At 39.2% G+C, this 27754-nt stretch overlaps 1 protein-coding gene across 1 annotated transcript; it reads right to left on the bottom strand.

Annotated features, from left to right (window-relative positions):
* Positions 1 to 3970: 3970 nt before the first annotated feature.
* Positions 3971 to 26901, bottom strand: LOC134576955 (transmembrane protein 26-like). Its single transcript, XM_063435617.1, has 6 exons — positions 26860 to 26901; positions 16649 to 16742; positions 13379 to 13423; positions 12109 to 12325; positions 10688 to 10790; positions 3971 to 4513 (listed from the first exon to the last, which is right to left on the bottom strand). Exons 1-6 carry the CDS (start codon positions 26899 to 26901, stop codon positions 3971 to 3973), a joined length of 1044 nt encoding a protein of 347 aa, XP_063291687.1.
* Between the last annotated feature and the right edge of the window lie 853 nt (positions 26902 to 27754).

Below are 27754 nucleotides of genomic sequence, written 5' to 3'. Positions count from 1 at the left end.
AAGCTTAGGAATTCAAAGTTAACGTAAACAGTGATATTTGCCAAAGTGAATTGCAAATTTATGGTCACAATTACCGAATTAGAAAAAATCTCAAATCAGCTTTTTTGGCCTAAAATTTAGTTCACTTTATTGAATAACCCAGTAAGGGAATTTAACATTTTCGGCCGAAAATGCCAAACAGTAAAGTCGGCTAAGTTGGACAATTGTTATTTTCAAATCCAGTCTAAAAATGTTAACTCACTTTGAATTGCTGAGACATCACAATTAAGTCAATAGCATATATATATATATATATATATATATATATATATATATATAAATATATACACACACACACACTCTCTCTCTCGCTCTCTCTCTCGCTCGCTCTCTCGCTCGCTCTCTCTCTCGGCCAAAATAGTAACAACAAAATCAACTAATTACTTTAAATGATCTCAGTTCCCAGTGATTAAGCTCCTTGATTTCGAACACAGGTGGAATAAAAGCATACTTTATCCAAATCATTTTATAACCTGGAGTAAGTAAAAGAGAATGTTCAAATAATAGCATTACTGTTTGACAACGAATGCCTTACCTTTCCGTTTCTTGAATGAAATATTTTTTCCTTCTATAGTTTTTCAAAGCAAAAAAGGGCTTTGTTTTCCTTTAAAGACACATGATTGAGCTGAAGTCTTGTTCTAAGTACTGAAATACTCTCTGAGCACTTAAATGGAGAGGAATACACCCACATATCCAGTGATTTAATTAAGCCAACTGATAAAGGTTTCATCCTTTAAACACACCCTTAATGACTGGTCTATCTGCTAAGCCATGTTGATGAGGCAGGAGAAGGCTATTTTGCTTTTGAAGCTGGCTGTGTGAGATGTACCTATTTTTTCTAAGTATTGTTTCTAAACCAACAAATGTTCAATTCACGGATTGCGTTGGCATAAATTCTATTTTTAACATTGTAGACAGTTAGACTTGGTTATCAGAAAGAAGAATTAAGGATATAATTTTGGAGGTTAAGAAATAGAGGAGAAAAAGGGAAAGAGGCAAATTTGTTTTTTTGTGTGTGTGCGGTTTTCTTTGAATGTTTGTGTGTAACATTTTGTATGCGACGACAAAATTAGATTTGCAACAAATGGTTACACTGTATGAGATGTGCAGGTTTGTGAAACGTGTTCGTCTGTTGAACGTGCAAGAGGGATATTTGTTGCATGTGTCATGGTCTTGAGCAGGTCAGATAAGAGACTTTGACCAGAGTTAACGTTAGGTTCTTCATTGGAGAGTTTGGACATAGTAACGCAAAAGGAAATCCTATAAATGAGATTATAGGGAGAAGGAAAAATAGGAGAACCTATGAACGAAATTATAGGTAGTGGAGAGAAAGTGAACCTATAAATGGAATTCTAGGCAAGGGTATATAGATAGAACCTATAAACAGAATTATAGGTAAATAGAGAGAAGGCAAAATAGAAATAGTATGCCTCAGACAGGATTATAAACAGGATATAATTAGTTAGTAACAAAACACCTATAGTTGAAAGTATATATAGAAAATATAGAGAAAAACAAGTAAAATAGAACAGTATGGTTTCGGAATTACAGGTAAAATAGCAGGTAAGCGAATCAGACCCCTGTTGGAAGGAGCACTGATAAAACAGGTAAAATACACATTGCAATATTAGTAGTGATGTCCAGGTTGGTGTTATGCAGGTTGGTATAGAGCAGGTTGGTAGTGTAGACCAGGGAGATGTAAAGCAGGTTAGTAGCGTAGTTCAGGTTGGAATGGAGCAGGTTGGTAATAAAGCTGGATTTGTAGAGTTGTTTAGGTTGGAATAAAGTAGGCTGGTAACAAAAGGATGATCATGTAGATCAGGTTGGTTTTCAATAAGAAGGTAGCAAAGAAGGTAAGGCCATAGGTATGAGTACAGAAGTCTTTCTGGTTGACCATCAACTTCATTGTAAAGGCCCTGCATTGAGCAGGGTGTAGCTTTTTGTAGGATTTGTAATTAGTTCAGGCAGGTGAGGATGATGAAGGTAAGTTCAGTTCTAGTGGTTAGGGTGGCCACTAGTGGTGAAAAAACTGGAACTTGTTTTAAAGAAACAGAATAAAAGAAGCATACTCCTCGGTTATCAGGATAGGATCCTGACAGCATGTGGAACATTTTATTTCATTTGTTCAGAGATGGATGCGTGCAGTATGTGTGTGAAATGTAAACATTTGAGGAAGGCTTGGTTAGATGCAACGTTTGCTCATTCAATGGTGTAAAAGTACTCAAAAGCTCTACATCAGGGAACTGTAACCTTTGAATCGTCTTGGAACACAGAAATATCTCATCATTCCTTCCACCATGTATGGTGTGTAAGAGGTTCATAATTTTGGGGGTCCAGTGTGCTCCCTATCAACCTATGCCATGAGACATTGGTTAATCTGTGAACCAGGTTGGCTTATCTATGCCAATTCACTCCAGCCATAGTAGTAATTCCCCACCCACATTTCTGGGAAGCTGCCCATTTTATTTACATAAGAATAAATTCTTGCATCTGACAGGAATAATACTTCTTCCCAGTGGCTGTTATGATAGTAAAGGAATAGTAAATATATAAAGAGATAGAAAGATGATATTGGCTCATCGGACAAACAAAAACAATTAAGTGAAAAACCAAGGCTGAGCAGAATCCAGTCTTTTGCATCAGGAAAACATTTCACATGCAAATCCCACAACTAACAAGTCACATCCTGCAAGGATTTAAATTTTTAAAAAAAACTTTATTGATTATTATTAAAAAAAAAATTACATATGACGATTCAGTTAAAATAAATTCAGTTACACCAAAAAAAGTCCTCAATTTAAAAAAAGTTAGTTGGGATATTTCTTTTCAAGTTATTTAATATTTCTGGATAGTGTTAAAATGATTTAATATTTCCAAAAATGTTTTAACATTTTGATATATTTTTATACATGATTTTTAAAATGTTAATATTTTGAAGAAAAAAAAAGTTAAAAAACGTTTAACCAAAAACATGAAAACATTTGAAAACCGTATCCAAAAAAAATATTCAAATTGAGGACAAAGCAAACCAACATGCACTTTGACACATTTAGGCTCATATAGCAAGGGTCATGCTGAAGTAGAAGAATAATCAATACAATAATGATTATCTATAGAAAAAATGGTACCCTCATTTATGAATGATTGCCGTTTTATTTCTTTGTTTTTAATGTGCCACGTGCAAGATTATGCATCTTCAATGTAAAAACCCAAGGACAGAGTATAGAATATTCAATAGAGTCCTAGCCTGAACATCTGAGGAAAGGGATTTAGGGGTAATTATTTCAGATGACTTAAAGGTAGGCAGACAATGTAATAGAACAGCAGGAAATGCTAGCAGAATGCTTGGTTGTATAGGGAGAGGTATTAGCAGTAGAAAGAGGGAAGTGCTCATGCCAATGTACAGAACACTGGTGAGACTTCACTTGGAGTATTGTACGCAGTACTGGAGACCGTATCTCCAGAAGGATATTGATACTTTAGAGAGAGTTCAGAGAAGGGCTACTAAACTGGTTCATGGATTGCAGGATAAAACTTACCAGGAAAGGTTAAAGGATCTTAACATGTATAGCATGGAGGAAAGACGAGACAGGGGGGATATGATAGAAACATTTAAATACATAAAGGGAATCAACACAGTAAAGGAGGAGACTATATTTAAAAGAAGAAAAACTACCACAACAAGAGGACATAGTCTTAAATTAGAGGGACAAAGGTTTAAAAATAATATCAGGAAGTATTACTTTACTGAGAGGGTAGTGGATGCATGGAATAGCCTTCCAGCTGAAGTGGTAGAGGTTAACACAGTAAAGGAGTTTAAGCATGCGTGGGATAGGCATAAGGCTATCCTAACTATAAGATAAGGCCAGGGACTATTAAAGTATTTAGAAAATTGGGCAGACTAGATGGGCCGTATGGTTCTTATCTACGGTCACATTCTGTTTCTATGTGCCTGTCTCCATACCACAATAATCCTATATATTTCTATTGTAACGGTCAGTATGTTTTTGCAGATAAAGAATATCAATGTTTTACTACGCACTCCGTGCTTAATTAGGAGGTAAAGGCGGAAACCTAGGAAGGGCCCGTCCTGCATCACCACTGCTATTACCAGAGACCATACCTCTCTAGCAGAGAGCATGCAACTGCATTGTTTGCGTGCAGCAGGCACAGAGACAGAATCTTTGCTAATTCTTTTATCCACAGACTCTGATGATTGCGTGAGTACTAATGTGAACTGCAAGATCGCCCAGCTGAAAAGACATAATCCCACTACTGTTACGTTATTTTTTCTTATCTGATCATCTTTTAAAAATGTTAAAATATCCAGTATATCAGCACCCAGTCCGATATATAGGAGCAGAAGCTGTGCAAGTTGTTCCCTCGTCATCGCTCCCTTTGGCATTATCCATCGTCCCATAATCAAAACTAGGATCATCAGCTGCTCCATTGCATCCAACCATTCACGATATGACTTCATTGAGTAATTCTATGGGGAGATTAAAAAAAGTATGTCTTTTTAGTATTACAAAAGAAATAACTAAAATGCAGTAGAACATTACAATACTGTTAGCATTTTTTGTTTAGTCCAACAAAGCGTAACCTTGCACATATGTGGATATTCATTTTACATCTGCCATTACTTTGGAAATCTAAGCTCCCAAAAATACCTGAAAACTCTTTGCCAATAGCCTTCAGCAGAGTGTGTGATCACATTCTTAATAATTCTACAATAATACCTACAGCATATTATTAAAACTGATAATGGGGCATTTTGATGCAAGAAGATGCTATAATCTTCAGCAATGTATTATCTAGCCCAGGCATAGGCAACCTTTGGCACTGCAGATGTTTTGGACTACACCTCCCATGATGCTTTGACAGCATTATGGGTGTTAGAGCATTATGGGGGATGTAGTCCACAACATCTGGAGTGCCAAAGGTTGCCTATCCCTGATCTAGCCCCTCACATAAAAACTCTGTATAGCACAAAAAGTACTTTTTAGGAAAATAAGACACGTTTCCATACATACAGTAATTGTATTTTCCTGATTAAGCCATGGCAGCATTGACTTGTGAGCTATCTCTCCTTTCACATCAGAAAGGACAGGAAACAGAACTGTGAAACCAGCATAAATAGTATTGCCACAACCCCCATACAAGAATGGCAGCATTATAATGCTGCCATGTCTTAAACAAGAATAGAAAATGAAGGTAAGTTTGGAAGCCATTTTCCATTTTCCTTATCAAACCATGACAGCATTGACTTATGGGAAATACATGTGATGGCAGGGACAGCTAATACATAGAGTTCATATCAGCTAAAATGTACAATATACATGACTGGCCTGTATGGATGTCAAATATGAACTTCTCAAAGTTCAAAATTCCTAAAAAGGAAATTGTTTAATTTATAGGACCTCCTCCTACCTGCCCAGTCAGCTGGTCAGCAGTTGCATGGTATTCAATCACTTTGGACATCCAGGACACCTCATACAGTGTCTTGGAAATCAGAAGATCAAAGGACAAAGTCTTAACCACTTAAGGACGGAGGTAATCGTCCACATTTTCAACCAAAACAAAACCTAGAATTTCATACTTCAAAGATGTATTCCTAACACTAAAGTGCCCCTCTGCCTGTGCCCCCTTCGTCCATGAAATGGTTAAAAAAAACAACTTTCAGTCACTTACTTAATTCCAGCGCTGATGTCTCTCCTTCGCCGGCCGCCTATGGGGGAGCCCAATGTGCCTGCAATGCTTTCCGATAGGGATTTAACAGACACTGGATGTTTTCATGCAAAGTGTGAAGACTCCCTGCATCATTTTACGGAGTCAAACTCCGTGAAACTACAGGAAGCACCTCTAAAGGTCTACATTGAGTAACTCCTCTCAGTTGTCTGCGCTCTTTTTGGTTGGCATTTTATATTGCTGCTGTGCCTAGATCTTTATACATTATGTCGATTCCAGACTTTTGCATGTTGACATTTTATGGCTACAGTTCATATCTTCGCAGATAATACAGGTTAGTATTAGACCTGGAAATGGTCCTAGGTTCTGCATTATAAATGAAGTCCTACACAACTGAATTGAGACACTATCTGCATAATTATACTGGGATTTACCTCCTATAACGAGAAGTTTGAAACATTCACAGTGCAGGCTAATTTCAGATTGCTATGTCACATTACATACTTTATAGTGTAATTTGAATTTATGTCCTTTTTACAAATCACCTACACTTTGTTTTAAAATGGGAGGGAGTGGGGGGGGAGGATTGACCTATATCATAATCTGTATACTGTATATTTTTTATAACTGTATCACAGTCTCAGGTTTGTTATGGGGTCTGGAGAGGTTTCGTCCCACAGCAGCAACTTCAAATATAAGGAATGCAGATTCTAAAATGACATCATAATACAGCACTCCATATTACTTAAATATGTTGGACAGTATCTAGTCATTGTCAATGCACTGTTTTCACCATAACATCGTATTCCTTTTATTGTTTTAATAATATCCTGCCGACTCCAAATATCTGTTTTCATTGGCTTACTGTATCATACCTCCCACTTTCGACAAGGGGGGGGGATTAAAGGAAACCAATAACGATTGTGTAACTGGCTCTGCCCTAAGGTACGCTTGGGTGCCTGCCAATCTTGTAAGGCCAACCTGCAGAGGACATATCCTGTAGGGAACATGGTTTCTTTAAAGTTGCATGACAGCTCTGATTTTTATTTTTCATGAATTATCTCTCTGAAATAACTGCCCCTTTCAGTTTATAGACGTATATTAGGGATGCATAGAATTTAACAGTGGCAAACTATTTAGCAGTGACTGAATCCTCAAATGCATTAAAGAAATAAAAAAATAAAAAAGTTTTACTTACCTTTTCTCCGAGTTCCGAGACTCCCTCCTTGCTGCTGCTGTGCCTCTTGCAATGCCATCATGGAGGGATTGCATCCCAGATATTATTTCAATCCAATGCTACTCATAGCTGTTACATGAAGAGTAACATTAGGGACGTAATACACATACGGGGGTGCCGCACACATTCAATCAAATGTTTCAAATAGGAAAGCATTGAATTCAACACTTTCCTATGAGCTGTATTTGGTCACAAGACAGAGTTTCACTTGGTTGTTGCTTAGGAAGTTCTTCTTGTGACTGTTTGGAAGACAGCAACCAGAGCCAGAGATGATGTTCTTAACCCTGTAAACATTGCAGTTTCCATTGCAGGGTTAAAACTACAGGACCACTGCCCCCAGACCACTTTATTGAGATGATGGTCTGGATGACGTTAGTGGTCCTTTTAAAAGGTTTATTTTATCCTTAAAGTATACCTGTAGTATTATTTTAACCTATGCTTTTTAGAAAGAGCATAAGATTATGTCTATACACTGTGCTAGCAGTTTTGCTAGCAAATGTTTCGTTTGTGAGACAAACCTATTTAGAAAGTCTTTCTCCCAGCTATTATAAGTCAATGCCTCAGCCGGCACTGATTGCCGAGGCATTGATTGACAAACGAGAACAGAAAACATCTCCCACAGGATGTCCTTGTGCTCTCCCCAGTATAGCCAACACAGCCCAAGTGCTTTGGTTGCAGAGAAAACCCCCTTGCAGGCACTGCAAGCGATATCACTCTGTTTCAACATCACTGAGGAGGTTTGTCCTGCTTAGGCATGTGTCCCAACTCCCAAGCAGGACAAATCAAAGACAAACAGAAGCGCATGGCCTGAATGTGGCTGCTACAGATGGAGTAACACCAACAAAGCGGAGCTGGAACAAAGGAGAGGTGAGTAAATATCTATATTTTACATTGAATACATCATGTATCTTTGTGATATGGCGTATTCAATGTATATGTTAAATTACCTTCCCTTGCTGTGACTAATACAGTCAACATAAAAAAAAAATGGTTTCATCTTCAATCAGCGCACAGTATATTAACTTTAGACGTTTGTCTCCTGCTCTGTTGTTTAAACTTTAGTCACACACAGGAGGCTTCTGCAGGTTCTAGCAGGCTATTCACAGAGCAAGAGATCAGAAATTCTGCATCAAACAGACTGTGATATAAAGGAAATTTAAACATAAGCGCTATATTTACAGGAAATGTGTAGGGAGACTATGTAGGTCACATGCAAGGAGGTGTGACTTGGTTAGATAAACAAAATTATTTAATTTCTAAGTCGCAGGGAATTGAACAGTGAGACTGCAGAGGCATGATCTATGCACTAGAACCAGCACAATTAAGCTAAAGTTGCTTTGGTGCTTGTAGTGTCCTTTAAACAAAACTATTTTTTTTTTTTTAATTTTAAGTGTGGATTTTCATTTTGTTCTGTTTTTACCTGTAAAGGGGGAGGGGAGGGGAGGAGGACACAAAAGAGTGTAAGTTACCTCTGGCAGTTGAATCTAGCTAGGGGTTATAGCTTGCAACAATATAAACTTAAATCATTGAAGTACTGAAGACATGCTATGCATGTAAAAAAAAAAAAAAAAGTTGGCTATCTCAAAAACAGATAAGATTACAACCTCCAGGAAAGGAATCATAGAAACAGATACATTCATGCATCATAAACTGTCAAAAACTAGGGTAATGCAAATGCACCATACCAATAATTACAGATCTATCTTATGCCTGTAAGAGGCATTTCAGTTTCAACAAAAAGTAAAAAAAAATAGATAAATAAGCAAACCTGTTTTACCTATAATTCCAGATTACTGGCCTAGGACAGGAGTATAAATATACGAAATATACAAAATAAATAGTATCAGCGCTAAGGCAATCTTCCACTCAAACAAATGTAGGAAAAAAAATGCAACAAAGAACATTTCTAAATAGTGAGAGTCCCAAAGTCAATAATAATAATAATAAAAGGATATATTCCAAGGTTGCAGGGGGTATGATATATCATAACACAGAGTTCTGTATCGTTACTTTGTTCTTCCAATCTCCAGTCCAAAGGAAACTAAATAGTCACCTTTGAGACAGGAAAGAAACAAATATAGTGTAACACTGTTTATTAATTAAACTCTCCTATGGAATCTCTTTGTGGAACTCTTACACGAAATAGTGGTGGTGCTTATTTCTAAGGCCCTCAAACAGGCATATGGTGCAGTACAGTATGAGGATTATGACAGAGTTACGACTCCGCTGATGTGATGCTTCGAGTTGCTCCCATGCACTGGAGCCAACCCAGACCTCAAACACCTCGGGAGGACACCGACCCATGATCACGAAGTAAAGGGAGGGGCCAGCAATGTGACTGTGCCACTGGAGCTGCCCAAAAGGACGGACCCACCCAGAAAGGGGGCAGTCCACCCAAATATCTGACAGGTCAGCCTAGCATTAATGTACACCAGGCTGCTTGCCACTTAACAGGCCAGCCCACACAGGGCAAGACTTGCAGGGAGCACTGTTTCCCCTGCCGATTCTAATAATACGCATGCACCACACATTTTGGGGACAGTTGGATGCCGGAGTTGGAGGTACAGCAAAAGGCTGAACCCTGGCAGGAATTGCAAAAATATTGATCAAGTGAACATCAAATAAAATCTTGTATCCTTCTTAACTGCTGTGAATGACAGGTATTACTGCTGTATTAGAGGGGGCTATCCCATAAGTCAATGCTGCCATGGCTTGATCAGGAAATATATTTTACAAAAGTTATGACATTACTTTAATTATAACATATAACCCAAATTATAGGTTGTTAAACATACAACTGTGCTATGTTTATATCATATCTATATTTATGTCATAGATGTTTCCTACATCGAAAAAACAAGAAAAGCCAAAAGCCAACATACAAACTACAGTAACCCAGTAATATAATAAAAAAAAAATGCAAACTATGATATTATTCTTCATGTGTTTAAATAAGTTGTCTGGATACTTACGGTTGAGCAAAGACATCCAGGGAAAATCAAAAATTCCTTTTGACCAGAAGTGTTAATATTTCTTTAAGGGAACACTATAGGGTCAGGAACACAAATGTGTATTCCTGATCCTATAGTTTTAAAAAACACTATTTAGCCTCCCTGCTAACCCTTACCTCCCTTAAATGTAGAAAAAAACCTCACCTTATTTGCAGCGCTGTGCTGGCTTCTCCCTGATCTACCTCCTTGGCTGACATCATCAGAATTGATGATCTCAGCCAATCACAATGCTTTGTGTTTACAGCAAAAAGCCTGTGGGAACATGCTATAGACACCAGAACAACTACATTAAGCTGTAGTTGTTCTGGTGACAATGGTGTCTCTTTAAATATATATAGCTTCCTCAGAGTTTGTCTTGGTCCAGTGTTTTTGACTGCAACTCGCAAGGAGTTAGACTACAACTTCTATAATTCTATGGTTCATAGAGAAGTATAGAATTTCTAGCCTATCGCTAGCATGAACTTCACAAATATACAATCACGATCTAGGGAAGAAAAATTGTTACTTACCTGATCTTTCCATTTTTTTCTTTCCAGAGGTTCGATGATCCATCTAGATAAACTATTAGTTTCTACTTTGGTGCAAATGCATAAAAAAAGAATATATTCATTTTAAAATGATTCAAATGCTAAAGTGCCATATGGCACATATATTTAGGAAAGTTATCAGGATCTGTTGAAGCACGTACCTTTGCTAATTGTCCAGGACTGACCGTATAGTTACACCAAACATTTGAGTTTTGTTGAAGTTCAAGTTCCGACAGAAAGATGCACGGAATTGTCACGCAGAGGTATATGAACACTGTTGGTGAGAACCTTAAGACCATAGACACAGATCAGGATTAAATTCTACAAAGATTATTTGACGCACAAGTATGATATAACAATGTAATGAGTTTGTATTGAATAACTTCTGAAGACACGGAAAGCGCCTTATGTTCTGCAAATTTTTTTCAGATTTCAAACCTGCATTATGAAAGGAACACTCCAAGGACCATGAGTACTACAGGGTGCAAGTACCATGACACCTCCTGATGTAAATAGTCAAACAGCTTTAGAATGGTTTGACTTCTTTCCTTGAGTCTGCCTTGCACCACTCCCTGCCTCTCTGCACTCTACGGGAGAACTATTCCATTAGCTTGATTGAGCTACGCCTTGCGGTGAAGAGCCAGATGATTGGCTGAGAACTTTAGCTAGAGCGGAGAGCTCAGGCTGAAAGGAGTTATGGTTCGGTGCCCACTGGACTCCAGGTAAGATGGCAAACTGAAGAGGTTTTACTACGTACAACAGAGGAGTGCCAGGGTATTCCCATCACCATAACCACTACTGTGTGCTCTAGTAGTTATGGTGTTTGCAGAGTTCCTTTAGCAACATCATGTCATGCAAAACTTATCGGTGGCTCCTACAGATCTATGTCAAAAGATGACCCACTCACATATTTTAGAATAAAACTCTTATAATGAAGTCCAAGTCTACGACTGACAGAGTATTAGGAAAAGACCACATAAGGTCACCCTCAAAAAATATCACCATGAGGGTTCTTTCATAAGAGAATTAAGTGTAGTGAATTGAAAAATGAATTGCAAAATGTATGCTAAAATGGTTTGGACTCCTTTGGATACTTTTTCCCCTTGCTATTTTAGCCTATATTTGGCAGTTATGTTTTCAGTTTAGAAAAATGTGGTGTCTCGAGTGATTAAACCCAAATAGATTTTAAATAGCTACATGTTTATTGCTGCAAGGGGGTTTTATGATGACTTTCGCTATTTCTGCATAAGTAAGTTATTGTTTTCATGTTTCCATGGGAAGAACATGCAGAATGACTGTTTTTGGCACATAAAGCATTCTTACAATTATATTGTCTTACAGCTTGTATTAAAAAAAGCTATGGATACATCACAGATATTTCGGGACATAAATATCGGAGTTTGGATTTTATAGAGAAATTTTATTGAGCACTCATTGCCAGAGACAACATACATTTTTTATGAGTGTTCTTGTAAGAAAGTATAAAAATTGCACCTAATTTGTAAGTATCCCCGTGACTATAAAATATGACCATTTGCACATTTTTTATAGTTTTGTAATATAATCAACATTGTTGTATATATAATTAAAGCATAGAAATAATTACCATTTCCATTCTCCTTTCTCTGTTACATTGAGTGTAATGAACATCTCAACGTATACACCAAAAAGACCTATTAGTAGAATCCAGTACTCCGGATTGCACATCACTTCAACCAGAAGCCATATCATCACAATGCCGTGTGCTGTGAAGAGTGATCGACTTATAGTGGCCAACAGATACCTCTTTAATTGTTTTACAGTCATGACTTTTTCTCTTTTATCTGTAGAATGTTAAATAAGACAAGGTGATATTTATGTGTCAATGCAAAAAAAAAAAAATACAATCTATAGAATACATGTCCTAAATGTAGATACCCAGATATTTTTAGAACCACAATATCCATGATGCTTTCACATTCTAAATGGCAAAGCATCCTTGGAGTTGATGTTCTAGAACAGGCATAGGCAACCTTCGGCACTCCAGATGTTTTGAACTACACATACCATGATGCTTTGTCAGCATTATGGGTGTAAAAGCATTATGGGGGATGTAGTCCACAACATCTGGAGTGCCGAAGGTTGCCTACCCCTGTTCTAGAACATCTGTGGATCTACCATGTAGGTTCCTCTTAATGTGCAGTGTGTAGTCCATTAGCAGCAATTATACTGCAGATATCATAGGAAAACTCAACAGTGCGTTTTAATGTAACTAGTTAGTTCAGTGAAAAAAAGCATAATTTGGCCCACTCTCGGTTTTAGAGTCTATTGTTGCATACTGATGCTAGTTTCTAGGGCAGGGGTCCTAAAACTCCGGCACCCAGGTGTTGCTGAACTACAACTCCCATGATTCTATGGCTATCTACAGTTGCAAGAAAAAGTATGTGTACCCTTTGGAATGATATGGATTTCTGCACAAATTGGTCATAAAATGTGATCTGATCATCATCTAAGTCACAACAATAGACAATCACAGTCTGCTTAAACTAATAACACACAAAGAATGAAATGTTGCCGTGTTTTTATTGAACACACCATGTAAACATTCACAGTGCAGGTGGAGGGACCCTGTTCTAGGGGATCAATTAAAACCATGCGCGTTAGTAATGGTTTAGTGGAAAGTTAGACCTGTCTAACAAAGTTTCTATTGCAATCATACTAGCAGGTCTCCCAACAGTCCCGCGTTCAGTGGGACGGTCTTGAATTTGGAGATCTGTCCCGCTGTATTTCCCTGGGGACCTACATTTATGGTCATGTCACTGGAGATGCCCCCGTCCACCCTGTCCAGATTTACTAGAACGGATTGTTAGAAGATATGCTCTGGAAGGCACACTTACCATTAACCCACTGAGTGAGAGTATCCCTTCGTTGTCTCAAAGATCCTGCAAGGTGTAAACATGAAAACAGTATCAACATCAAATCCTCAACTCAGTTTCAGTTTGATTTTACATCAACCAACGCAAATGGGTCTATTTACTACTTAGTGAACTGATATGAGTGGAAAACTGGTTTTGGAATTTTGGTTCTTTTAGGCCACAATAGTCAAGATGAGGACATATAAAATGATCACATAGAAATCACTTCAGGAAGCTAAAGTGTTTTAGGTGTGTGGAGTGTTCCTTTAAGGAAACTTGGTAACTAATGACTGACTCTAGCAAGGTCTATACAAACTCGCAAACAGTGACTTTGTTAAGATGTTAATGCTGAGTTCTGCACAAATAATTACGGATGTTTTATCTTCATATCTATAACTTGAAGGTAATTTAGGACACCAGAGCAAACTGAGCATCACACGTAAGTTTTATTATATATGTGTCTGTACAGTATTGCTCAACCCATACACATGGTCAGCTTTCAGATCTGCTGAAGCAGAATTAATTTGAAAACATACAATTTCCAAATCTTCCAGAATGCAGACTGACATGTCTGAATTAAAGGGACTCTGCTGTCCATAAAGCAACATAGCTAAGATAACACATAACATCTGGATTTGGTCCTAGACAGTCGGCTTCAGCTATTCAGAATCGTGTCAGTGTTCCATCTGTTCACTAAGATGGTAATTGTGAAGAGTTGAGCAGAAAATGATGTATTCCAAGCAGTAAAGATATCTGTGTTTGGGATTTTTTTTCCAATTTGACCATTATGGCCCATAATTTACAATTACATTGAAAATTCTGCTTAATGCCAGGTGTAATGAATAATCCACACAGTTAACCATTTATCTGGAATGATAATTAAATAAAACAAGGAGAGGCAAAAAAAAAGGATTCATTTATCATTTTCATTACATGGGCTTTATTAAATATCAAGCCCTATGCTACGAGCCAGGCCTTTAAAGTTACTTGCCACTACCAGCCTGGAGGGTCATAACACACTCATCAGGGGTACATTTATGTTCACCATGGCTAAATTTTCACATGCCAACAAATTTATGGGCCCCTAACAGCTCAAGGTCTGAGACCATGGTGCCCTGCCTTCAAGCTCGCCTCCAAATCTCGCCTACGGGGCTAGCCTCCAAGTCCACCCACAAGGATGCAGTGTGTGTAGAGTGGATACAGAGTGTGTGTATTGTGGATGCAATGTGTGTTTGTTTATTGAATGCAGTGTGTGTAAAGTGAAGGCAGAGTGTGTTATATATATATATATATATATATATATATATACACACATACAGACACATATACCTACACATAAACCTACACACACAGATACACATTGACACAGAATACACACAGAACACAGACACAAACAAACACACACTGACACAAAGGACACACAGATACACACATAGTGATAAACAGAGATACACACACTGACACAGAAACACACACACATTCCTGACACACACACACTGACACACAGACATACATATGGCATATGAATACTGATATACATACAGACAGACACATACATACATACTGACATACATACACACACACACACATACACACACATACATACAGACACACACATACAGACTGAAACACGCATACATACAAACACTCACACATTTATACATACTGACACACACATACATACAGATAAACACGCATATATACTGACACATACACACACATGCAGCTCATTTTTCAGCTACCCTCCTGTTTCTTATCTTTTAGGTGCAGGAAGGTGGCTGTGGTTGACGGGAGTCGTACTGGTTTTCCCCTTCTCAGTGCCTCCACTCTGCTTCTACCCTCAAGCGCGGAGTAAGTTGGAAGGAAATGACCAGCCGTCACTTCGTCCCAGCACTGCTGTGGCTGACATAATTGAAAGTGACCCAGTCAGCGCTGACCGGGTTCCTGAAGATATATGCCCATTGGGTGGCCCAAAGTGCATGGGCAACCCAATGGGCCCCATCAGCGTGCGGGCCCGGTGCAGCTGCATCAGCAGCAGTCCGCCACTACAGATGGGGACCGGTGGGCCCATGACAACCATCATGGCTGTCACTCCCTGATGGTGGTCCTGTTTGCCAATGGCTACCGGCGAGTGGAAATTTTGAGCCCTAATTATAATCCATTTAAATATTCTATACAAGCATAGTAGATAATGTCAAGCATAAAATGCATATTTGATTGGCAATGCACCATTTCTTCCCAACACTCCTTATTTACAAATATAGAGAATTAACTTAAAGGGACACTATAGTCACTATTACAACTACAGCTTATTGTATTTGTTCTGGTGAGTATAGTCAGTCCCTGCAGGCTATTTGCAGTAAACACTGTATTTTCAAAGAAAAGGTAGTGTTTACATTACAGTCTAGGGACACCTCCAGTGGCCACTCCTCAGATGGCTGCTAGAGGTGCTTCCTGGGGAACGGCTGCCCAGTGTGACTGACATCTCTGCATGGAGACAATGAATTTTCCTCATAGAGATGCATTGACTGCTGATTGGCTAGGGTGGAGTTTGCATCCACTCCCCGGTCCACCTCTTTGGCTGAGATCATTAGAATTGACAATCTCAGTCAATCCAAAGTTTTCCTATTGAAAAGCATTGTGATTGGTTTAGATCATCAAGCCTGCACCAGCAAACTGGAATAAATGCAAGATTTTACTATATTTAGAGGTAAAGGGGGTCAGACGGGCTAGGTAGTGTTTTTTTTAACACTATAGGGTCAGGAATACATGATTGTGTTTCTGAACCTATAGTGTTCCCTTAAAGTACATGGTAGCTGCTGGTGAGATGGCTTAGTGTTTTTTTTACCAGTTGCAGTACAATATAATGATCAGTGAGTTGGTTAATACTGATATTGAAACTTTAGGATAGGGGTAGGCAACATTTTGCACTCCAGATGTTGTGGACTACACCTCCCATGCTGCTTATATGGGAGATGTAGTTCCCTGCTCTAAGACATACTTGAAGACTAGATAAAGCTAAATATATCCTTATTTAAAGAGGGTTATTCACTACATAGAGAACTGCCATGAATTGAAAGTGAATTGAAAGTGAATTTCAGATTTAAGGTCAAAATAGTCAAACTGGGGGAGGGGGGGGGGATGATCGACAAAACACACAGTGTTACTAATTGTCTTACGCCCCAAATAAATTGATCCCCAAATTGTTGGAACGGGCATTGAATGCATAGAATTTGAGCTAATCTTGCTTACTTCTGCTAGATGTCTTGCTGTAGTCTGATGTGGAATTTTTAATTGTGGAGTTGTCATTTTCAATCGCTGTGATGGCATCTGGAAGATTGTGAAGCTGCGAAAAGATATTAAAGAAATAAATAAATTCTTCTACATGTGGAACAAACAGTTCTTCCATAAGACATTTCCCACAGCTATTTAACACTCTATCACAACGGTCCTCAAACTCCGCCCCCCAGATGTTGCTGAACTACAACTACCATGATTCTCTGGCTAGCTATGTAATTCTAAGAATCATGGGAGTTGTAGTTCAGCAACATCTGGAGGGCCACAGTTTAAGGAACCCTGCTCTATCACATGGACAGTCCTCTATATTATATATTGCAGAGATGTGACCCCCCCCCCCCATTAATTATTCCAATATATTTCATTAGTGTTAATTAGGGGAAGATAAAGAATGAACTCTGAAAACACTTATAATGCTAATACAGAACAACCAGTCTCATCACATCAATGGGTCGGAAGGGCATTCATTCTTACCATTCATTGACTGGAGAGACTTTTTTAAGTCTGTTTCCAAGGATAGCATAGACGGACCGCTAGGTATCAGTTTTATTATTTAACAAATCTTTCAATAGAATTCACCAAGGGAGATGAGAACATTGACAATCAATCTCTCCCTTATGGCACTTACAATTCGAGTGTCCCTTTTACAATACATTCGTGATAGAGATTTTATTTAGTTGTGAATACAGGTGATGATAACACTAATGCTAGAGTGTCAAGGGAATTTGTGGGGAAAATATTTGAACGGGTTTAAAAAAGTAATGTGGGTAATTGAGATATTATATTCTGTTTTTTTTTTTTATTTATTTATTTATTTATTATATATATATATATTTTAGTTAAGCCAGGAAAATCCACTGCAGAAACCTTTATGGGCAGCAAACAGGTAATATAATCTTTATCTGCTGTATCTGGAACAGTAAAAAAAATTAATAGATTAATACATTACAGAATCTGATGAGCTGACAGCAGTTTTCTCCATAATTCACGAGCAAACACCAAATGCCTTCACCTATAAAAATAGATTTATAATATTAAATTCTTTGATTTAGTATGCTTGTATATGCCAAGACTTTCAATCTTAAAAGTAGGTTAAAAGAGCATAAATCTGCTTTTGTAGCGTTGTGTAGTTGTGTTTGTGTGTGTATGTGTAGTAGTGTTTGTGTGTAATAGCGACTGTAGTGTATAACATTGTGTGTGTGTTTGTCGCTCGATGCATGTTTAGCAATTTGTGTATGTGTGCAGAGCCCGATTTGCCATGGCTACGTCTTCAGGGCGGCAGGTAGGAGAAAGGCGGCACGGCTGGTGGGCCAACTCCCCAGCCGTGGGGCCAAAAAGACAGGAAGGTTTGCTGCAGGGCCCACAGCCTACGCTCGAGTACAGAGAAGATTGTATTGTATCAGAGCGTCGCCATGGTAACCCTGATACAAACCCTCAGCGCTGGTCAGAAGGATCGGTCTATGCACACCCACTGGGATGCAGACAGCAACAACTTCAACCAGACCAACAGGAATCTTCTGCTTCCCTCATCCCTGGCCCAAGGTAAGCATCATGTAAGGGGAATACACTTTAGGTTTTCGTTTTTTTATAATCAAACTATACAAACAAACAAACAAACAAACAAACTATAGCCTCTATCCCCACACTATAGCCCCTGTCCTGCCATTACAACTCCTATCCCACCCCACAGCCTTTACCGACCCAAGCAGCATCTAATCGAGGATAAATCCGTCCCTGTATGTGTGTGTAACATAGTGTAGGAAGCAGTGTGTGTGTTTATCAGTGTGATTGTGTATATGTTTAACAGAGCATTTAGTATGTTTAGTTTAGTGTGTGCAGCAGTGTATCCTATGTGAGTGTATGGAATGCATACATGTGTGATTGTAAGTGTGTATCCCTCTGGGAGTGTGTGTCGGGAATAGCTTGGTGAGTGTGTATCTCTGTCTGGTAGCCTGAGTGTGTGCCAGTGGGCCAGCTTTTAGATTTGTAAGGGGCCAAAATAATTCTGATGACAGTGTTGACTAGAAGCACAGTTGGCTTCCCCTTACATAGTTGGCTTGGAACATTTCTCCAATGTAGCTATTTCATCCTTAAATGTGTAAATACGTTCAATAAATAAATAATCCTGTTAGTGACGGCTGTCTGTAATTAGGAACTTGCCTCAGTTCTCACCAAGTTTCATAAAATACTTAGTTATCCAAAGTTCTTTAAAAGCAATATTTTGTTGCGCCAGTTTTGTCATTATCATCAAAAAATCTCAACATGTTTCAAACTTTTTTTTACCAATAATGTGTTATGATTGTCACTTGTTTTGAAAGATTTGAAGTAAAATTACAATGTTTACATACCGGTACTGCTCTGTGATTTGTGATGGCTAACGTTTGACAAAAGTTTGTTTGGCTGCCACTGTTAGTTCTCACACAAAATAAAATACTGCTTTATACTATGTACTACAGGAATGCTGGCATTTCATGGCACTTTTAATTCCTGTTTCATACACCTTTTACGGAAGGGGGTTGCATAATCATTGGCACCAATATATGTTGAGTATACTCCTCAGTAACCACATTTCTTGAATGTTTATGATAATTCAGTATTTATACAGTGTTAATAACTTTTGATCAGGGATACAAACCACCCATGTGCTTAGGACTGAGCAATCTGGAACTGCTCCCTTCCATGTAAGTAAGTTTGTATCTATTTTTACATCATGGTGTGCACTATATGAGGTCTATCTGGAAAAAGTTCAGCCATTGTTATAATAATGAGAACGGTTTACGTGGCATCGATGTAACCTGGCAGCGAAGGAAAGTGGACTGGAATGTGCATGCGTGAACAATGACGACTTCACTGCATTAGCCAGTGAGGGCGCTAGACGAGTGAGCATATGTACTGTGGGCTGTTGCATTCAAAATGACTGAGCGACAAGAGTAATGAATTTGCATAAAATGTTGAGTTAAGCTTGAACATTAGCCAGTGGAAACTATTTGGATGATTCAGAAGGCTTTCGGGGACAGCGCATATAAAAGTGTGGCACAAACGCTTCAAAGATGGTCAAGAATCTGTTGAAAGATTTGGCTCCCTGGCTGGATTTTCCCAAAACCTTTCCCAAAACTAAAATCACCTTTGAAAGGGAAGAGATTTCAGACCTTCAATGAGATTCAGGTAAATGCAACGAGGCAGCTCATCGCAAGTGTTTTGAACAGTGGAAGAGACGCTGGTAAAACTGTGTGAGATCCCCAGCGCCTTGGTGTCTGTAACTGAGCAGGCAATTTAATTAACGGCCAGACACTTTGGCAGTGAGGCAACAAAACATACAATAAATGTGGTTCCTGTGCCCACATCTCCATACAACCGGTGCCCCCAGGAAGCTTGTGTCAGAGGACCCACTTGATCCAAAAAGCACCTGGATCGGAAATGGCTAGCTCGATTTAGGTGGAAGTAAAAGTTTTCAGCGGTTGCGACTAGCCTCCAACCTGAAGCAGAGTTCCATGACGCTGGGTAGAGTTTCCTGGTCACCTTAAATGATGGCACTTTAAGTTGAGACATAAAGCTTTCTCAAGTCTTTGATATCGTTGGATGCCTTGCCACCTCCTCTGACACCCCTCCTAAGAGCACCCTGATTGCTAATTCTGGGACTGAGAGCACTCTAGTGAAAGTTTTCTGGACCACAGCAACTCTGTGATCCGATCAGCAATTTCAGATGATTTGTGGGTAGATCCCGGTCAGGCACACTGTGGCTCAGGTGCTTTCTAGGCGGCTTTTGTAGGCTCCCAGGATATAGTTCTTTTAGGAGAAGGTGGCAAGTAGGAGACATGTACAGTCCAAGGTGACCAGTCAGTCTGTTTCATATTACACGGCTGGATACCTTTTGGACACATCTCATATATATTTTTATTCTCTTTTATATCTACGCGGACAGAACCTGCACCAGCAATAAATCTTAGAGTAGGGGATTAACATGCTTCCTCCTAGGAGCCATTGCTAGACTCCATAACATGTAAGTGTAATTCCATATACTTTCAAAATTCTATACAGAAAATATTACACTATATTATTATTTTTATCTTGGTCTCCTTTTAAATATATGAGATACCCTACAAGGAACTACTATTGGATACACAAGAACTACACTATATCCTTAGGCGTGAATTATACCACTCAGGAGGTTAAGTGGGAACTGGACTTAAGCTCCCAAAAAGTGTAAGTGTACAACTTATTCATCATTTTCTCATCATCCAAAGAATTACTTTACAATCAGTTCTATTTTCTTTTCTTTTGTCGTTACATAAACCTCCAAGTCTAAGGACACTCAAGGCGCTCCACCTACCATTTTGTTTAATCTGTCTTTTATTCAACTGGAGAAGAGAGACGCCAGACTTGGTTGTTAAGCTGCCAATTTGACGGTCAGTAATTACGCAAATATGAATTTCCTTTTTTTATTTTTATGTCTATTTTTAAATATGTCCTGCATCCTATACCTGAGTACACCTCCCTTTCAGTTCCTTCCTCCTAAGCTCATTGCTGGATCATCCATTAGGCAGAGTAAGCACATGCTACAAGGCGCCTGACCATGAGGCAGCGCCTGTTTTCAGCACTTATAACGTGCCTTTTTGAACATAAATTGACTTGTGGGGAGAGATAAGTACCAGGTTCTTGGAATGGTCTTTTAAATAAATGCAGTAAAAAGAATGCATCAATTATTGCCTGGAGTCCCACTTTAATATCTTTTCCAATTTGATTTTTTTTTGTTACATAAATGTCTTTAATATTTCAACTGGTCAAAGGTAATTCGGTTTGAAACACATTTTAAAGGTTTATAAGTAAGTCTAGTGCGTTGGTGTTTGTTAGCGCATAATGGACCATCAATGGTTTGCTAATTGCCATTAAACAAAGAGTTTCCTGAACAGATACGACGTGAAGTTCAAAGAATATTTTCACTTGCTCTTGCCAAATTTGTCAATGTTCCTTATATAAATCATCAATCTGTACATTAAATAGAGCTTCAACGCCAATGAAAACAACTTATAAACATAATACAATATTGATCTAACAGTGGAAGAATCTCTCGTAAAGATGAGATATATTGCTATCATTTTTCATTTAAAATCTTGTAAGTATCATTAAAGACAAATACAAAAATCATCCTCTGAGAAATGAGATTTTTCTCTGATGATATTTCAGGCCAATGACGTACAGACGTTATTGTTAATACATATTTAAGATTCATATCTTGAACAAACTGGTTACGTATAGGGAATCTTTTTACAAATTACAACATCTTTGGACTTGTTGCTCAATTTGTGGTGTTTATAGTAATCAATAGCAAAAGGTTAAAGGGACCCTGAAGTCAGAAAAACAACTTTAGCTTAATGAGGTGGTTTTGGTGTATAGATCATGCCCCTGCAGTCTCACTGCTCAATTCTCTGCCATTTAGGAATTAAATCACTTTGTTTATGCAGCCCTAGGCACACCTCCCTGCATGTGACCTAAACAGCCTTCCTAAACACTTCCTTTAAAGAGGTTGCACTTCCTTTATTGCAAATTCTGTTTAATTTATAATTTCTTATCTCCTGCTCTGTTAATAGCTAGCTGTAGGAGACCTTGCAGGAGCCTCCTGTATGTAATTTAAGTTAAATATACAGAGCAGGAGATAAAAACTTTTAAATTAAGTTACATCTGATTGAAAATGAAACCATTTCATTTTCATGTAGGTTATGTCAGTCACAGCCAGGAGAGGTGTGGCTAGGGCTGCATAAACACAAACAAAAGTGATTAAACTCCTAAATGGCAGTGAATTGAGCAGTGAAACGTCAGAGGCATGATCTATACAGAAAAATGTCTTCATTACGCTAAAGTTGCTTTGGTGACTACATTGTCCCTTTAAGTACTCATTATGATGCCTTAAATTGGACATTTTGACAAGTTTGGGTCTCATATGTTCCAATAGAATTAAGCTCATTTGAGTAGGACCCTCAACACCATCTGTTCCTGTGCGTCTAGCTCCTCTTGTTGCAAATACTTTCCACTTATTGTACAGCATTGTGAAAGGTGTTTTATAAATAGTAATAATAATATGGTTGCCTATTTAAAGTTATCATTGCACTGTGCCTTTAAGGGGTGCTTTTCTGATGTTTGACATTGCTATTTAGACACGTACCTGTAATTCCATAAAAAAAAAAGGTCATACACACGAATATTTCGTTGGACCACCTTTAGCTTTGATTATGGCACACATTCGCAATGGCATTGTTTCGATAACCTTCTGCAATGTCACAAGATTTATTTCCGTCCAGTGTTGCATTCATTTTCCACCAAGATCTTATATTCATGATGGTAGAGTCGGACCACTGAGCAAAGTCTTCTCCAGCACATCCCAAAGATTCTCAATGGGGTTAAAGGGACACTCCAGGCACCCAGACCACTTCTGCTCATTGGAGTGGTCTGGGTGCCAACTCCCACTACCCTTAACCCTGCATGTGTAATTATTGCAGTTTTTCATAAACTGCAATATTTACATTGCAGGGTTAACTCCACCTCTAGTGGCTGTCTATTAGACAGCCACTAGAGGTCACTTCCTGGGTTCTAGCACAGGTTTCCTGTGCTAGAGCGTCGCTGGACGTCCTCACGCTGTGTGAGGACCTCCAGCGTCGCTCAAAACCCCATAGGAAAGCATTGAAATTATTTTTCAATGCTTTCCTATGGGGAGACGTAATGCGCATGCGCGGCATTTCCGCGCATGCGCATTAGGTCTCCTCGGCCGGTGAGCGAGATTAGTCTCGCCCACCGGCCGACGTAATCATTAGGAGGAGCGTCGCGGAGGCGGAGACAGCGGCGAGGGACATCGCCGCTGTCCCAGGTAAGTGACTGAAGGGGTTTTCACCCCTTCAGTAACCGGGGATTGGTGGGTGGGAGGGAGAGGGACCCTCCAGTGCCAGAAAAACTGATCGTTTTTCTGGCACTGGAGTTTCCCTTTAAGGTCTGGACTCTGTGGTGGCCAATCCATGTGTGAAAATTATGTCTCATGCTCCCCGAACCACTCTTTCACAATTTGAGCCTGATGAATCATAGCATTGTCATCTTGGAAAATGCCCGTGCCATCAGGGAAGAAAAAATCCATTGATGGAATAACCTGGTCATTCTGTATATTCAAGTAGTCATCTGACCTCATTATTTGAGCACATAATGTTGCTGAACCTAGACCTGACCAACTGCAGCAACCCCAGATCATAGCACAACCCCCACAGGCTTGTACAGTAGGCATTAAGCATGAAGGGTGCATCACTTCATCTTCTCTCTTCTTACCCTGATGCGCCCATTACAGGTGATTCCTGTCAGGGTACCTGAGGTCTCTACCTCTAAGGGAGGTAGAGATTTGGTGGTTTGCCCGTCCAGGCGAGCTGTTTCCTTCGTTCCTCGCGGTTCATCCAGTCACTTAAACACCGGCCGCGTGGAATCCACGTCCTTTTCTAGCGGGACGCTCAATACGTGACGTCATGACGCTATCACGAGCGACCTGTCACTCAAGTGTCCGATATCCAATCGGTACTTGTCAGAGGCGTGATTACCATCCAGAGCCAGGGTATTTAAGCTTACTTCTCACTTCAGCTCATTGCCCTGTCGTGGTTCTAGCTTGTCTAGTCACTCAGTGCTCTGGTATTCTAGTTTGCTCTATTTGGTTTTGACTCGGCTTGTTGTACTACCCTGCTTCTCTGTTCTCCCTTGACCCGGCTTGTCTCTCGCTTATCTGTCTTCCCGTTCCCTCGACCTCGGCTTGTCTCTGACTATTCTCTATTACTCTCGGTGCGTTAGTCCGGCCATTCTAAGGCCCGGTATACGTACCTTTCCACTCTTTGTACTCTGCGTGTTGGATCCCTGTCCCGATCCTGACAATTCCTCACTATCCTTTTTAATAATGCATTGGACAGTTTTTAACCCAATTTTAGTAGTTTTTGCAATCTCCTGAGATGTTTTCTCTGCTTGATGCATGCCAATGATTTGACCCTTCTCAAACAGACCAACATCTTTTCCACGACCACGGGATGTGTCTTTCGACATGATTGTTTAAGAAATGAGAAGCTACACATTGCATCAGTTGGGGTTAAATAACTTGTTTCCAGCTGAAAGGTAATTGCCCATGCAGTAACTATCCAATAGGAGGCTCTTACCTATTTGCTTAGTTAAATCCAGGTGGCGACTTTTTTTTTTTGGCCAGGCAGTGTATGTTTTTTTATGTTTTATTTCATATGAATCTATGATATTCAATGACATTAGGGAGTAAGCTTGTTTTATGTTTAGGGCTGCACTTTATCACCTAAACAATTAGACTCCATTTTTTCTCTCTAACGCAATTTAACGTTTTCAAAATATCATCAATGCGTTGTACAGTCATAGAGGTAGAGTTTACTATTCATTATAGAACATTAGGCAGCGCAATTACTAACAGCCTCATATGGGATATCTAACTACTACTACAATTCATCCCACAATCTCTAATAATGCGGATGTTTCAAGTTTCTATTTTAAAAATCAATATAGATAATAGATAATTCTATTGTCAATCACAGGCAGCTATGCATATATGCTCAATAAGCACGACGTCTGTAGTTTTCAGAACTCAGAATCTTGGTTTCCCGAGACAAAAACTGTCTGAACCCACAGGCTAACAATCACTCTGTGCTATTTGCATTAATCAATATCAGGTCAACAAATATGATAATAAGTATCGCAATAAACAGCCCCCTTTCATTCTCACGGTTTTTTCCCCCCACTAAACTGGAAATTGTGGATAATTAACATAACAATCCTAAATTTTAGGGTAACATGGAGACAACAGTGAGTTAGAAAAATTTGTAATTACTTTGTCAATATTCTTCCTTCTCTATCTGCCATGTTCTGTGATTTTTTTTTTTTATTTTATTTTACTAAACACAGAATTCTAGTGGATTATAAACAGAATTTACACCACCATTTTGAGCTAAAATAGTTAAGATGTCACTGTCACTGAGTTGGAGAATTGTTTTCCAAATAAATAATTACTGCCTTAAGTTTGCAATGTGGATTTCAATTCACTAGAATTCAGCATATATTGTTTAAATCCCTCTGGATCACATTAAGAACAGTTTAAAGATCGAAGATCTAGATCATGCTAAATGGACATTTTCGTCATCGACAGGGGCTGCTAGAATAATAGGAGTTTTAGCATAAACCAATTACCTCTACTTTATAAATGTATCCCAACTTTTCATTCAATACTTCTATAAATTGTGTTATTTTTGCTATGGCTTGAATAGATTGCTAGTTTTTGTTTTCAGTATAACATGGTCTCAAAATGTGTTTTTTTCATTCTTAAATAATCTAAATGTCTGATTTTATGAAAGATTAAGTTTATGAAGGCATCACAAAAAATATATGCATTTCTCTAATATAGCTTAAATTTAGTAGCTTGCTTACCTTACTCTGTACTGCAGTTCCATATAAGCTGAACTCTCTCAACACATTTTATTTGCTTTACAGCTATAAGTAATATGTCTGCGCAATTATTCTACAACTTTATGTATCACAGCGGCATGCCTTGGCTTGCTATAAATAAATAATAATGAAATTAAAGAAAATACAAATCTCTGTGAGAACTGAGCTACAACATTGTGAATATTTAATGAAAAAGCACACAAGGTTGCAAATGTATCCTTTTTTCTCTTTAAGCACTTTATTAACCTTTTTTTCAGGGTAAGTATACTAAGCGAACGTCGGCACACCTTACCTTTTCAACGTGTTCCGATGAAATCAAGTGTGCGATGTCCACGTTCCGAGACTGAGCTTGAGAAGTGCAAATCTTGCTGAGTGATTTAGAACTGGACAATGACTTACATTTATTGAATCGAACCAGTGCATAAATTAAGGTTTCCTCCTATAAACCTGCCCTTATTGCACGTGACAAAATGAGTGATGATGGGCATGTTGTTATATATTTTAACCCCTTAAGGACACAGGTCATGTGTGACATGTCATGATTCCCTTTTATTCCAGAAGTTTGGTCCTTAAGGGGTTAAAGATATAGTAAAGTGGTACTGTCACCGCTGGGGACTTAGCAGAATTCGCAAAGACCCCCGACGGTGCCATGGTCTCTGGTGGTCCAGTGGCAGGTAAAGGTGAGATTTACTTACCTGAACCCGTCCCTCGCATGTTTCAGCACCAGGAGCCGACATCACTGCTGTACTCTCGCACATGAGTAAGAGTACAGCATTGAGGTCTATGGAGTATCCGACAAAACCACGGAAACCTCCACAGACAGAGCCAACTCCCTGCCGGCATCACTGGTGATGGCTGTGGTGATGGACACTGTAGCTCTGCCCAGTGTCTAGAAGTGTCAGGCAAAGGAAATATACAGAGACAAAGTAGTCCCAAATTTTACTCTGTGTATCTCTTGACTAGGCTGGAATTACAGTTAAATTTCAACACAATCAAAATGAGTATTTCATAAAGATTCTCCTCAACGCCACAAACGCACTCATCCCCATATATTGGAGACACCTGCGCACTCCCCCCTCCCCCCCTTCAAGTGTTGGGTGGAAGAGGTGGAAGATATGAAGAAATTTCAAAGTCCTGAATGCAACAAAAGATACATGCAGCAATGGTTTTACTGGCTGTGCCATCTTTCATCTGCCGATTTTGTACAACTCCTGGCTAACACCTAAGCCACTGGAGAGATAACACAAGAACCCAGACTGGGTGACCACGGGGAGGCCCATGGGACACGGCTGCTGGGGTGGTGACCAGGGCGATGCCCACACTTGCTTCCATCCAGATCCCACCCTCTTCTTCTTCCCAATTTCCACTCCCCCTCTTTTCCCCCCCTCCCCCCCTGTTTAATTTCCCTTCACCCCCAACTCCCCCCAGTCACCATACTCAGTATCTCCACATCCCTGCATTACAGATACATACCCAACATATGATAGCCCCTGATTGTGGCAGACCTACCTAGCCCATAGATCTAGACTCTCTCCTACATTGTCCCCCAATGCCAGAGAGGAAGGCTGTACACCCCCACCATTGTCCTAC

The sequence above is a fragment of the Pelobates fuscus genome, chromosome 11, assembly GCF_036172605.1.
Source record: "Pelobates fuscus isolate aPelFus1 chromosome 11, aPelFus1.pri, whole genome shotgun sequence".
Taxonomy (NCBI): Eukaryota; Metazoa; Chordata; class Amphibia; order Anura; family Pelobatidae; genus Pelobates; species Pelobates fuscus.
This window is presented reverse-complemented; position numbering and strand designations above follow the sequence as displayed.

Bases quoted from the DNA above. Each gene is read 5' to 3' on its own strand.
- LOC134576955 (XM_063435617.1), bottom strand. From the start codon at position 26,901: ATGTCGGCTCCTGGTGCTGAAACATGCGAGGGACGGGTTCAG. The intron at 16,743-26,859 runs GTAAGTAAATCT...ATCTTTTCGCAG, and splicing joins CATGCGAGGGACGGGTTCAG to CTTCACAATCTTCCAGATGC. The intron at 10,791-12,108 runs GTAATTATTTCT...TATGGTCTTAAG, and splicing joins GAGAAAGGAGAATGGAAATG to GTTCTCACCAACAGTGTTCA.